The sequence below is a fragment of the Falco peregrinus genome, chromosome 8, assembly GCF_023634155.1.
Source record: "Falco peregrinus isolate bFalPer1 chromosome 8, bFalPer1.pri, whole genome shotgun sequence".
NCBI lineage: Eukaryota > Metazoa > Chordata > Aves > Falconiformes > Falconidae > Falco > Falco peregrinus.
Genome location: NC_073728.1, coordinates 45,570,398 through 45,585,021, shown reverse-complemented (window position 1 = coordinate 45,585,021; position 14,624 = coordinate 45,570,398). Strand labels below are relative to the sequence as shown.

Genomic DNA, 14,624 nt, shown 5'->3' with positions numbered 1-14,624 from the left:
CGCCGCAGCTCCCTGCGCCGCCTCTCGCGGCTGCTGCCCGTGCTGCTGCCGCTCTGGCCGGCGCCGTGCGAGCCAGCAGCCCGTGGGGGCAGGGCTCTGCGGCGGCTGTGGCTGCGGCTGCGGCTCCATCGCCGCTTCGCGTCGGCCAACAGCGGCACCCGGAGGCGCCACGACGCCACCGCAGCCGGCTGCTGGGGGCGCTCCGCGGGGCGCGGGGGCTGCACCGGCCCCGGGGGCGTTCAACGCTCAGGTACACTTCCAGGGACTTTCGGTCACCTCCCCCATCGCAGGGAGTGCTCAGCACCCGATACGCGCGGCAGAGCAGAACACAAAGGAACTCAGCCGCTCTTGGTGAAGTCGGCGGCAACGAGAAGAGCAACACACGGTTTGATAGCTGCGGAAGAGTTCATTCTCCGTTCTGCTTTCCTTACCTGGGACGAGTACCATCAAGGACAAACTCGTGTTGGAGTACTCATGAGGCATCAGAAACAGAATGAAGCAAAATCCTCTGCAGTCCTGTCATGGTAGACCTGTAAGGGGTCTCCTTTGTTTTTTTGTAAATTCTTCTCTTAGGAAGAAGAACAATTACCCCGAGAAACATATCACCCGAAAGGCTACATGTATAGCTTTATGCTAAGGGAACAGAATAACCGTTACTAGTCACATTTTCATTCACAGAAGTTCCTGGTCTTGCATCTCCGTACTTGAGCGGCTGACCAGGGGAAAGTGCAAAGCCATACCGAGTCTTTCATGGAACCAAAGAATGGTTTGGGTTGGAAGGGACCTTTCAAGTTCACCTAGCCCAGCCCTGTGCCATGGACAGGGACCTCCTTCACTAGGTCAGGCTGCTCAAAGCCCCGTCTAACCTGACCAAGAACCACCCTCATCGTAAAACATTTCGTCTTTCTCTCTCTTTAAAACCAACCCTCTTTCAGTACAAAACCATTGCCTCTTGCCCTGTCACAGCAGCCCTTTGTAAGTCTCTCTCCGTCTTTATTATAAGCCCCATTTATACATTAAAAGGGAACAATAAGGTCTCCTTCTCTTCTCTAGGCTGCAGAACCTCAACTGCTTCAGCCCTTCCTCAAAGAAGAGATAAATGGCCAAAAGAAAAGAGGTGCAGTCATCTTACAGAGCCTGGGTCATCAGATGTTCCAGTTCTTTGACCATTTAGGTGGTTCTTCTCTGGACCTAATGTAACTGGCCCATGTCTGTGGTGACTGTGGGCCCCAGAGCTGAGCGCAGTCCTGCAGCTGGGGTCTCATGAAAGCAGAGTAGAAGGGAAGAACCACCTCCCTCGCCCTGCTGGCCACGCTACTTCTTCTGCAGCCCAGGATGTGTGAGTGGCTTTCTGGGCACCAAGCCCACATTGCCAGCTCATGTCCCATTTGTCACTGTCCTGGTTTCAGCTGGGATGGAGTTAACTTTCTTCTTAGCAGCTAGTATAGTGCTGTGTTCTGGCTGTGATGTGAGAACTATGTTGATAATGCACTGATGTTTTCAGTTGTTGCTGGGTAATGTTTATGCTACGTCGAAGAATTTTTCAGTTTCTTGGGCCTTGCCAGCCAGAGTGCTGGAGGAGTGGGCACAAGAGAGTGGCAAGGGACACAGCCAGGTCAGATGACCTGAACCAGCCAAAGAGGTATTCCATTCCATGGGACATCATGCTTGGTATATAAACTTGGAGGGGGAGGTGCGGGGGGAATCATTGCTCAGGGACTGGCTGGGCATCGGTCAGCGGGTGTTGAGCAGTTGTACTGTGCATCACTTGCTTTCCTTTCTCCCTTTTCCTTTGGATTTTTTCCTTTTCCCAACCTTCTCATGATGACTTCTGCTATAATATTATCATTACTATTATTATTGTTGTTAACTTTTTAAAATTCTGTGTAAATTATTAAACTGTTCTTATCTCAACCTCGAGGTTTCCATTTCTTTCAGATTCTCCTCCCCACCCCTCTGGGTGGGGGGCAGCGAGAAAACAACTGTATGGTTACCAGCTGGGATAAACCCGCAACAGTCACCCACCAGTACCCAAAACATGTTCTTAATCCACCCATCCCCCAGTCTGCATTGAAACTGGGAATTGCCCAGACCCAGTTGCAGCACCTTGCACTTTGCCTTACTCAATTTCTAGCCTGCCAAGGTGTCTCTGGATTGCATCTCTTCCCTTGAGTGAGTCAACTCAGCTTGGAGTCATCTCCAAACATGCTGTAGCTGCACCCAATGGAACTGTCTATGAACACACAAAAGCATACTGATCCAAGTACAGACCATTGTAGGACACCACATGTTACTGATATCTACTTGAACATTGAGCCACTGACTTGAACTCTTGGAACAGGGCCATTGTGGAAGTAATCTAACAGTCCCATATCTCTCCAGTTTAGCAGCCAGAGTATATTGGGGGGCTGTATGGAGGATACCCTGCACAGTCTTCCAACGATGCACATATTCTCCCACAGGCCCCAGGTGTGCTAATGGAAATCTTGCTCATGCTGGGTTGGAACTCCACACTTTGAGGACTGCAGTAGGGATGGTCTTCCTCTTTCTCACTACAGACAAGTGCGCCTCTGGGAGCACACGTATGCCTAGGAAAGCCTTCCTCTTTACAGCTCTCAACATCAAAGGGGTGTATGTGATCTGAGCCTGCACTCAGGGAATTGCAAGGGACCTGACCTTCCCTATGTCATCAGGCACACTGAGGTCAAACTCTAGCTCGTGACAACAAGCAAGGCAGGAGTCAGAAACATGCAGGAATGAAAGCATCACAGGGAATAGCATTTCTTAGGCCACACTGTCTGAGAAGCAGGAACCCCAGCTGCACACATGGTACACCGTCAGGCACACAGTTGTGTTAACTATGACAAGGCAAGGAAATGACCATCTGTTCTTCTACAGCCTCACACACACAGCTCCCCTCTCTTCTCTACCACCATACACAACTGGATGATTTGCTACTGGCCTTCTCAGAGTTGGAAAAGACATACCGTGCTAATACAATGCACTACAATCTCACCAAGGGGGGAGTTACATTTCCTCACAAGTCTGAGAACAAACAGAAGGATTGTCTCCAAGCCCACCATTGATAAAAGGCCAAAACAAAAGAGGAGAAACCACCCAACAGAGTCAAGGTGATCACACTGTTCGCTGAGGAGGAAACTCTCCCCTTCTTTTAACACAGGCGCTCTTCCATAGAGATGTGACTTCCACTAAGGTCATGTTTAAAGAGATTCCTCCCAACAATAACAGAACACAAAGATACTCTGACATCTCCTGCCTTTCACACTTGCTGTAGTGTGGACAAGAGGCACTAACATGTGACACATTGCTAAACAAAGCTCTGCTGATAATGACAAGGAAACCTACATGCACAGGAAACCAAGAAAAAAACCCCCATAAATCAACAAAGCAAGGCAAGGAAGCATCAGAAGACGAAGTGTTGTCAGAGAAACTCACCTGGAAGTCTTCTTGGTCTTCACTGCAGGCGTTGAAATTCCTCCCTGAGAGCACCTGGAAGTCACACAGATCTCAATCTGCCAGTGTGGCCCTGAAGTCTCACCCTGAACTGCATAGTAGTAGGGGGGGTCATTTTAAGAAATAGTCATCAGCTCCCAGAAACCTTTTTTTCTACTGTGTGACCCGTTCATCTCCCACAAATATGAAGCAATAAGTGTAAACACCTTATCATCGGTCTCTTTCTCATGCTCATTCTCCTGGGCTACTACAACAGACTCTCTTTTAGCTTCTGCTTGCTTTTCCTCACAGGCAAAAGTCTGTCTTAGGTGGCTGAAGGAAGTATTTGCTGCAAAATGCCACGCACGGTTTCAAATGCAAAAGCACTCTGCAGAAAGGGGGGAAACGAACCACGACCTTCCAGGACACAAAGGCCTGAAAGACAGTGTCATCACCACTATGAAGAACTCCACATCGCAGTGTTACAGGGGCAGACAGAAGGGTAATGCAGTTTCACAGAGGAATTGAAGCCGTTCTTCCCGTGCATCATTGTCCAACACAAACAGTTCCTGGGCAAACTGCTAGAGGACTGACATTCCCTTTCAGGACAGCGCAACCAGGACAACTGCCTGAATGGCACAGGCCTTGGCAAAAGGCACAAAATCAGACCGTTGCTCAGCCAGGACCACGCTGACCCACCGGTTTCCGTGGCTCCAAGCCTCCCTCCCAACCTCCTGGCTCTGCGCTCACAGCCTTCAGTTGCACCATGGACAGTAACCAGTGTTTTGGCCACGTGTCAGCCACAGGCTAAAGAGCATGTCATTTGGTGGCACCTTAGGGAAACAGAAGGGCATCAAAGTCTTTGCCTTGGCAGCTGTACACCTTCACGGTATGGATGGGAAGTGCTTTGCCAGACCAACAACTAGAAGAGAACTTTAAATGTTGTAAGGGTCACCAGACGCAATGAGGCCCAGCTTTAGGCCTGGGCAACCAACAAGGAAAGAACGAGACATCTGCTGCAGAGAACGAATCACAGCTTCACAGTTCAGCCCCTGCCAACTGCAGAAGCGATGCAAGAACAGTATCTTGGTAATAAGCATGAGTGGCTCACACCAAAGACCACAGCCACATTTCCTCAATGGAATGTCTTTGCAGAGTAGAAGAGGGAAAATGCATGGAACCACAGCTGCGGGCTCCCTGTAACAACTAGGACAAACTGAAATTTTACAGCACCATTACATCTTCCAGACATTTCAGATGTCAGGCATAGCAACCTTTTTCACCTGCCCGGTCTCTGGACAGGCAGAACTTTTCACCCTGCCCAAACATTACACAACGGGAAGGCTACCTCTTCAGACAGACACCACTGAAAGAGAAGCTGCAGACCAGCTTCTCCTTACTGAGACCAAGGATCACAATACAGATGCATGCAAAGGGATTTCTCCGCACATCACACTACTTCAGGGAAATACACAGCATTCTCAAGCCCATAAGTGATACGCAGCTCTGATAGAGAACCAGTCATCCAAGGATCACCTCAAAGATACACAATCCTACTACAGCACATGGGCAATTTGGAAGATAGACGATTCCCAAACCACGACATAAAGTGCACGTCAATGCTCACTGATTGCCATGTACAGCACACATCACTCAACAGGAAGAATAATTGATGAATGCAGTGAAGCCTGTGAAGTAACATAACACTTCTGTTGTTTGTGACAACCAAAAGCATTTCCTCCAGTAACATTTTAAGGAAACAGAGCTATGATTGTCTTCCTCTTTACAGCAGGGACCATCAAAGCCAGGTATGTGACAGTCAGAGAAATGTAGCAGATCTGATCTTGCACACGTTATCAGAAATGACAACCCACTTCCAGATCATCACACCGAGCAAGGCAAGAAATTAATCCCTGCTGAACTGAAGGGATCATGGCATTCTCTTCTCGAGCAAGGCACTTAGGCTCAGGAACTAATTCAGGTATTTAGCAGGTAAATCATACTCAGTTGGCTCCCCCCAAAGCTGTCGTTGTGGCCCTTGCAATAAGCACATAATTAAGCCATTTGTTAAAAACACTGTGACAATGGGCGAACACACAGGAAGGACCTCCCAGGGCTCGCAGTGCAGTTGGAATAACATTCCTATGGCTAAACGACGTGTCTTATACCCATCTGCAGCCGCTCTAGGACAGCTCCCAGGATGCTCGTCAACAGCCCCTCACAAGTCGCGTGGTGTTCTTGGACCCTCCTAATGTGCCAGCACCTCTCACCAAAGGGCCAGTCCCCCAGGCCACTTCTCTGTGACATGCGCCATTATCACGCCTGGGAGCATTCCAAGAAGGGAGGCGTATTCTCTGCAAGGCTCTCACCAGAGCCTGGGGGTGGATACCGAGCAAAGCAGGAGTCCCGAGCGCTCCCTCCAGACCATGCACCCCCACGCACCCCCGCGCCTGTCCTGCTGCGGTCGTGCCTACGCCTCCTCCCCCCGCCAGCCCCGCGAGAGAGCGCCAGGGGCCCTCAGCGCCCCTGCCTGCCACCGCAGCCGGAGCGCCGGATGAGCCAGCCAGGCACGGGCCCCGCGGGAACGAGAGGCAGGAGCGCACCGAGGCCCTGTGCCCGCAGCTGCGCCGGCCTTGCCTGCGTGCGCAGAGGGAAGGCAAGGGGCAGCGAGAAACTCCAGAGCGGCAGGAAGGAAAGGCAGCCAAGCGCGGGCAGAGGCACTCACCGGGGGCGCGGCGGGGTCGTCGCCGAGCAGCGGCGCGGGCTCGTCGGGCGGCGGCCGGGCCGGGAGGGTGTCGCAGCAGCTGCCGGCCGACAAGCGGAGCTGGCTCTTGCGCGAGTCGGCGGTGAGCGACACCTCGTGCGAGTAGGAGTGCAGGAAGGCGCGGACGCCGTCGATGCCCACGAAGTGCGAGGCCGGGACGCCGCGCGCGGCGCCGCTGCCCGCCGCCAGCAGCTGCGAGCGGCGCCAGCGCCGCAGGCGCAGCGCCAGCAGCAGCAGCAGGAAGGCGAGGAAGAGGCAGGACACGGCCGCCACGGCCACCACCAGCCAGCGCGTCAGGCTGCCGGCCGGCTCGCCCGGCGCCGCCGCCGCGCTGCCCAGCTCCGAGAGCAGCTCGGCCACGCTCTCGGCCAGCACCACGGTCAGCGTGGCCGTGGCCGACAGCGCCGGCCGCCCGTGGTCCTTCACCACCACCACCAGGCTCTGCCGCGCCGCGTCGCGGGCCAGCGGGAAGCGCGCCGTGCGCACCTCGCCGCTGTGCAGCCCCACGCGGAACAGCCCCGGCTCCGTCGCCTTGGCCAGCTCGTACGACAGCCACGCGTTCTGCCCCGCGTCCGCGTCCACCGCCACCACCTTGGCCACCAGCGCCCCGGGCTCCGCCGAGCGCGGCGCCAGCTCCACGCCCGCCCAGCCCGCGCCCGGCGCCGCCGGCGGGTACAGCACCTGCGGCGCGTTGTCGTTCTCGTCCACGATCACGAGCCGCACCGACACGTTGCTGCTCAGCGCCGGCGCGCCGCCGTCCTCCGCCCGCACCCACAGCCCCACCTCGCGCACCTCCTCGTAGTCGAAGGAGCGCAGCGCGTACAGCGCGCCCGTCTCCGCCTGCACCGACACGTAGGACGAGAGCGGCGCGCCGCGCACCCGACCCTCCGACAGCCGGTACCGCACGCGCGCGTTCTGACCCCAGTCCGCGTCCGCCGCCCGCACCGTCAGCACCAGCGCGCCCGCCGCGTTGTTCTCGGGCAGCCGGGCGCTGTAGCGCGCCTCCGCGAACACCGGCGCGTTGTCGTTCACGTCCAGCACCCGCAGCGCCAGCACCGCGCCGCTCCATAGCGACGGCGACCCGCCGTCCGCCGCCCGCACCGTCACGTTGTACTCCGCCACCTCCTCCCGGTCCAGCTCCCTCGCCGTCACCACGCGGTAGTAGCCCTCAAAGGACTTCTCCAGCCGGAACGGCAGCCCCTCGCCGATGCTGCACCGCACCTCGCCGTTCGCCCCCGAGTCCCGGTCCTGCACGTGCAGCAGGGCCACCACCGTCCCCGACGGCGCGTCCTCGGAAATCGCGCTCAGCGCCGACGATACTGTCAGTTCGGGTTCGTTGTCGTTCACGTCTGTCACGCTGATCGCGACTTTGGCCGTGTCGGAGAGACCTCCGCCGTCATATGCCTGAAGCTCCATTTGATGTGAGGACGTGTCCTCGAAGTCCAAATGGTCTTTAACGGATATTTCCCCTGTCTCAGTGTCTAGGTAAAAAAGTTCTGACGCTCTGTCTGAAATTCTTTTAAAACTGTATTTCACGTGCCCATTCAGCCCCTCGTCGGCGTCGGCGGCCGTGACGGTGAGGAGGACGGAGCCCACGGGCACGTCCTCCGGCACACGCACCGTGTACTCGGCCTGGCTGAACTGGGGCGCGTTGTCGTTCGCGTCCAGCACGGCCACGCGGATCCGCGCCGTGCCCGTCCGTGCCGGCTCGCCGCCGTCGCTCGCCCTCAGCACCAGCTCGTGGAACGCCGCCTCCTCCCGGTCCAGCGCCTTGGCCAGCACCAGCTCGGGGCGCTGGTCCCCGCCGGGGCCCGCCTGCACGGCCAGCGAGAAGTGCTCGTCGCCGCTCAGCTCGTAGCTCTGCAGCGAATTCGCTCCCGCGTCCGGGTCGTGAGCCTCGGCCAGGGGAAACCGCGACCCCGGCGCTGTCATCTCGCTAATTCGCAATTCTTTTTCTGCCTCTCGGAAGCTGGGCGCGTTGTCGTTAATGTCCGTGATCTCCACGTCGATGCCGTAAACCTTCATTTCCCCGTCCACTATCACCTCACAGCGCAGCACGCATTTCTCCACCAGCCAGCAAAGCTGCTCTCTGTCTATCCTCTCCGCCGTCACCAAGTGTCCCGTCTTCCCGTGCAGGGCGAAATACTGCGCCCTGCCTCTGTCTATGATGCGCACGCCGCGGTCGGGGAGCGCGGGCAGCTGCAGCGCCAGGTCCTTGGCCACGTCGGCCACGAACGAGCCCTTCGGCATCTCCTCGGGCACCGAGTAGCGCAGCTGCCCCCACGCCGCCTCCCACGCCGCCAGCAGGACGCACCAGAGCAGGGCTCGCTCCCGCCGGCGCCAGCGCCTCCCCGCCGCGCACATCCCTGCTGCGGCACCGCCGGGAGATCCCCGCCGCCTCACACCGACACGGGCACGGGCACGGCTCGCCGCTCCGGGCCCCTCCGCCTCGGTGCAGCGCGGCTCCGCACCGCGGGGACGCTCGCAGACCGCCCGGCCGCCGAGCCAGCCAGCCAGCGAGAGAGCGAGCCGGGCCGCAGCGGGCGGGGCTGCCGGCAGCGCTCCGGCCTTCCTCTCGCTCCTCCTCGGTCAACAGCGGCGCCCGCAGCCTCCTCCCGGCACTGCAGGCACCGAGCGCTGCCGAGCGCGGCCCGCCCGGCCTCCCCACGGGCAGCTCGCCGGGACGCGGCACTCGCCGCGGAGGCAGCGGGTCCCGTCCAGCGGGGATCTCCGCCGTCGCCTTCTCTCCCGCCCGCCCTTGCCTGGCTCCCCGAGACCATCCCGGCCAGGGAGACAGAGCGCGCCTCCCGCGGCTCGCCTGACGCTACTGCACGGCTGTGATAACTGCTTAACGGCCATGGATGCACAGGAACGTACATTTTTCTCGAAATACGATGCTCAGACCATTAGTTCAAAAGCACAAACCCCCACCACTGGTTTCTGTAGCCGTCACGCTGGAACGACCGGTACAAGGACAGCAAAAGCAAACAGGCTCTGCAAAACAAAACACGATGTCCAGAGCGTCCCCCGGGAGCCAGAGGGATCAGGCTCATTCACCCAGCCGCCAGGAACACGCCTCAGATTAAACGCTCCGCCACCGCTGACGGTCATTAGGCGGTTAAAGGCTAAAGGGAGTGGCGGCCATCAACACAGAACCTCAGCGCCCCACCCCCGCCCAGCCAGACCCTGACGAGGGGGGCTACTCGGGCACATGCACGCGCTCTGGGATTTCTCCCCGCAGACACAGGATAGCTTATGCACTTTCACATTTATCCTAGTCATTCAATAATTCGATACTGATAATTCTATAATCGGTTTCAACGACCGCGCAGCGGCTTTCATCTTCTCAAAAATCACGCTGTAAGAGCTTGATGCGTGGCAGGAAAACACTCGTCTTCGTCTAGTTCGTGAATATTCCCGGCCGTGGGACACAACTTTGCCACTAAATGCTGTAGGAAGCAGAAGGAGACAAGGACGGCTGCAAACCCTAAGCCACGTGGACGATGCGCAAGTGTGCAAATGCACTTTATTCGAGGGCCCAAGTGGTGTCGTTTTGCGTACCTCATTGTAGTCTTAGGTATGTTCTCAGGATGGGAAGACAGGCTCTGAAACACAACAAGAGGCGACTTTTTTCGCTTTCTTTTTTGCCGTTCTACACCTGCGCTTGTCTCAGACAGACAGACAGAAGAGGGCCAGTAAGGAGGAGGGAACTACCACCCAGGAAAAAGATAGAAGAAATAATAGCGCACAGAACTCGGGAAAATCACGCCCTGATGAAATTTATCTGCCCCCCGAATGCAGCCGTTCCTGCAGCCTTCTCCAGAAGATGGGAGGGCACCTGGCAGAAGGAGGAAACTGCTCACTGGCGGGGAACAAGCGCCGGGGTAACTGCCCCGGTCACGGCGCCACGCGCACCTTCCTGTGGGAAAGAGCATCAAGGGGCAGGCGGAGAGCCCGTGCGTGCCTCCGTTCCCTGGCGGGGACACGGCTCAGCGCTGCCCCTGCACCGCCCCCGCGGGAAGCCCCGGGGAAGAGCGGTCGGCGGCTCGGAAAGGCTCGAGGGGAGGAGCGCGAGCGCGCGGGCTTACCGACCTGCGGTGCGTCGGCGTCCGCGGGCGGCTCTCCCGCGCCGGCGCTGCTGCTCGGGCTCGGCTTCCCGCAGGGCTCCCCGCCGAGCAGCTCCTCCGCGGGCAGGCTGGGCAGCGGCGGCGGCAGCCAAGCGCCCTCGGCGACGGCGCGGCCCGGCGCCACGCACAGGTTGTAGGAGTAGGGCAAGGTGCCCTCGCAGAAGTCGGCCGGGAAGGCGGCGCCGGCCACGGAGAAGCGCTGCGCGCCCAGGCAGCGCAGGACGGCGGGCGGCCCGGCGCCGCGCACCCGCGCCACCACGGCCAGCGCCACGCTCAGCAGGAACAGCGCGGACAGCAGCGCCAGCGCCAGCACCAGGTAGAACTGCAGCTCCGCCGGCGCGTCGGCGCCCGCCGCCCGCTCGCTCAGCTCCGGCAGCGCCTCCTGCAAGCTCTCGGCCAGCACCACGTGCAGCGTGGCCGTGGCCGACAGCGCCGGCTGCCCGTGGTCCTTCACCACGGCCACCAGCCGCTGCTTGGCCGCGTCCCTCTCCGACACGGCCCGCGCCGTGCGCACCTCGCCGCTGTGCAGCCCCACGCGGAACAGCGCCGGCTCCGGCGCCTGCACCAGCTCGTACGACAGCCACGCGTTGCGCCCCGCGTCCGCGTCCACCGCCACCACCTTGGCCACCAGGTACCCGGCCTCGGCCGAGCGCGGCACCACCTCGAACGGCCCCGCGCCCGCCGCCGCCCCCGCCCCCGCGCCCGCCGCCGGCCACAGCACGCGCGGCGCGTTGTCGTTGCGGTCCAGCACGAAGACGCGCACCGTCGCCGTGGAGCTCCGCGCCGGCGCCCCGCCGTCCTGCGCCCGCACCGCCACCGCGAACTCGCGGCACTGCTCGTAGTCGAAGGAGCGCTGCGCGTACACCGCGCCGCTCCGCGCCTCCACCGACACGTACGGCGCCGCGCCCGCGCTGCCGCCCGCCAGCCAGTAGCTCACGCGCCCGTTGGCGCCCGCGTCCGCGTCCCGCGCGCGCACGCGCAGCACCGGCGCGCCCGCCGCGTTGTTCTCCGCCACGTAGGCGCTGTAGGCGGCCTCCTCGAACACCGGCGCGTTGTCGTTCACGTCCGACACCTCCAGCACCAGCGCCGTGCGGCTGGACAGCGCCGGGCTGCCGCCGTCCCTGGCCACCACCGTCACCCGGTGCTCGGCCGCCTGCTCCCGGTCCAGCGCGCTCGCCGTCACCACCTTGTACGAGCCGCCCGACGACGCCACGATCGACAGCGGCGCCTCGCCCGACAGCTCGCACGACACCTGACCGTTCTCCCCAGAGTCCGCGTCGTTCACGTTCAGCAGGGCCACCACCGTGCCGGCCGGCGCGTCCTCGGGCACCGGGCTTGATATCGACAGCACCGTGATTTCGGGCGCGTTGTCATTCACGTCCAGCACCTCCACCTCCACCTTGCAGTGCGCTACCAGCCCCCCACCGTCCCTCGCCTCCAACAGAAGCGTGTAGCTTCGCGTGTCCTCGAAGTCCAGCGGCTCCTGCAGCACGAGCCGCCCGCTCTCTGCGTTTAATACGAACTTCTCAAGCACCTTGGCCGGCAGCTGCCCGAATCTGTAGGAGATTTGGGCGTTGGTGCCGAAGTCGGCGTCCGAGGCGGAGACATTCAGTACCGCCGACCCCGGCGGCGCATCCTCGCGCAGGCTCGCGTGGTACCGGTCGTGCGCGAACACGGGCGGGTTGTCGTTGGCGTCGGTGACGTTGATGCAGAGCTGGGCGGTGCCGCTCCGGGGCGGTTCTCCGCCGTCCAGCGCCGTCAGCACCAGCCGCAGGTTCTCCTCACGCTCTCGGTCCAGTGCGCGGCGCAGCACCAGCTCCGCGAACTTGCTGCCGTCCTGGCTGTCCTTCACCTCCACCGCGAAGTACTCGTTGGCCTCCAGCTCGTAGCCCTGCAGCGAGTTGCTGCCCACGTCCGCGTCCTCGGCCATGCCCACAGCAAAGCGGGCGCCGGGGGGAGTGAGCTCGTTGATCTCCAGCTGGAAACTATCTTGCAAGAAGCGCGGCGCGTTGTCGTTGACGTCGTGGATGGCGACGTCGACGTGGAAGACGTTGAGCGGGTTCTGCACCAGCGCCTCGAAGCTGACGGCGCAGGACGGCGACTCGCCGCACATCTGCTCCCGGTCCAGCCTCTCGCTCACGTACAGGTTCCCGTTCTCCCCGCTCACGGTGAAGTATCTCAGCTGCCTCTTAGCGGCAGACGCCACCCGCAGCTTGCGTGCCGGCAGCTCGGCCGGGCTCAGCCCCAGGTCCCGCGCCAGCGGCCCCACCAGCGAGCCTCTGCCCAGCTCCTCGGGGATGGCGTAGCGGATCCGCTCCGGCGCCGCCCGGCAGCACAAGCACAGCAGCACGGCGGGCAGCAGCGCTCGCCCGGCCGCTGGCCGCCGGCTCGGCCCCGGCCTGCCCGCCATTCTCGCCAGCGCTCGCCGCGCTCCTCCCTCCTGCCGCTGCCCTCCCTCCCTTGCAGCCCCGCTCCGCCACGAGCGCGGGGGCCGCCGGAGGGCAGCGATCTCGGTGCCGGCTCGGACGCCGCTGCTCCCCGCGCCGCCTCTCGCCGCTGCTGCCCGTGCCGCGGCCGTTCTGCCCGGCGCCGTGCGAGCCAGCAGCCCGCGGGGGCAGGACGCTGCGCGGCTGCGGCTGCGGCTGCGGCTCCATCGCCGCTTCGCGTCGGCCAACAGCGGCACCCGGAGGCGCCACGACGCCACCGCAGCCGGCTGATGGCCGCGCTCCGCGGCGCACACCCCGCTCTCCGGGGCGCTCCCAGCAGCTGCCGGGAGTCGGCGCCACCGGCTACCGGAACGCGCGATTCAGCTTTTCAGTGCGGCGAGTTTCTCACAGCCGCGGCAAGGCGACTCAAGCAGCGCTGCTCAGCCGCGGCACGGCAGTCTGGCTCGGGAACGTGTTGCCGAGCGGCGGAGGAGCGCTCAGGCTCCGCGCAGCAGAGCACAGGTGAGTACAGGTCAGTACAAGCAGGTGCGCTGTACAGCGCATTTCCGATATATTCCAACAGCTTCTACTTTTGCTGCGGGTGGGATTTCCCAGATCTTTTATTTCATTTCTACGAGCTCTGAGAACTAACAGCCACAAGTGACTTTCGAGGAGAAGCTGTTGTAGACAGCAAGCGCCAGACCCCGCCTTTTGATTTGAGATTTTTGTTCATATTCCTTTAATTTTACATACCTCTGAGTGTGACTGAGACCGAGGGAAAACAGCAACCCTTATTCCTTTCAACAGCACTATTATTACATGCTCAGAGTTTTACATATCACGGACATCACTACTTCTTGCTCTCGGGAAGACAGACCTGTTAAAGCACTTTTTTTCAGGATTGTTTCTCTCAGCGAACGGGGTAAGTAAGTAGATCTAAGATGGACGGGCAGCAAACAGGTAGACATGCGCCCAGGATACTTCAGTTACCAGTCCGCTATTCCAAGAATTGTGAGGAGGAGTGGTATAGTCCTCCGCGGTGTTGCCCCAGGTGCATGCGACATGTCAGCTAACTTTCCCGGGACAGTCAGAGACTTGCAGAATAAAAAGGCGGCAAAAGAAGTCCAAGAAGAAAAAGTCAGAAGGACAACACTAGAGAAGGCAGTTTACCCATGACACAAACACAGGGACGTGTGCTTTGCACCGATCATACACGTATCACGCCAGGCGTGGGATGGTCTGAAAATGAAAAGGATGAAACCCTCTTGAGTGCGACATCTATGAAAAAGTACTTGATCCTCCTCAGTTCCTGTTTGTACGATACCACCACCTCTCAGCAACAATCAGGAAATCACGGAATGCAAGCCCGTCTTCAACAAGTCTTGGTTCACGACCACGGAGAAAGCAGGGCACAGTACGACCACCTGAATCGTTCCAAGCACTACACAGACCACGTGCTGAGAAACTACAGGTACATCAGATTTTGCTAAGACTCCTATTGCTCCAAACAAGACCTGACTCTGTGGATGACTACTGTGCTCATTCTTGAGATCCTGGTGATAAGTCAATTCCTGGTTATGCCACTCTTGCCACTTCCTCAAAAGGTACAAAGACATGGGCTGCAGGACTCAGTTTCTCCTTCACAATTTTTTTCCACTGTAGTAGTTACTAACAAATGATCGTTGAGCCACAACATTGCTGTAAGAATAGGCTCTTCCTTGCCAACAAAACCATTCTCACAAAGTAGCCAGCGCACTGTGCTTCAGACGCTGAGGCACATACAGGAGGGTCACCTTCCCACACTAAGCAAGTATTGACGCAGAATCTCGCCATTCCTCAACATTTGTTGCATTG

At 59.7% G+C, this 14,624-nt stretch overlaps 2 protein-coding genes across 2 annotated transcripts; both read right to left on the bottom strand.

Moving 5' to 3' along the window:
- Positions 1-5,349: 5,349 nt before the first annotated feature.
- On the bottom strand, positions 5,350-9,556 carry LOC129785044 (protocadherin gamma-A10-like). Its single transcript, XM_055812738.1, is given in 2 exon segments — positions 5,350-8,643; positions 8,646-9,556. Coding segments are annotated over 2 exon segments (3,171 nt in total). The 5' UTR covers positions 9,097-9,556; the 3' UTR covers positions 5,350-5,923.
- Positions 9,557-9,698: 142 nt separating this feature from the next.
- On the bottom strand, positions 9,699-12,910 carry LOC129785045 (protocadherin gamma-B5-like). The gene has a single exon (XM_055812739.1). The coding sequence runs from the start codon at positions 12,752-12,754 to the stop codon at positions 10,115-10,117; it is 2,640 nt and encodes an 879-aa protein (XP_055668714.1). The 5' UTR covers positions 12,755-12,910; the 3' UTR covers positions 9,699-10,114.
- Between the last annotated feature and the right edge of the window lie 1,714 nt (positions 12,911-14,624).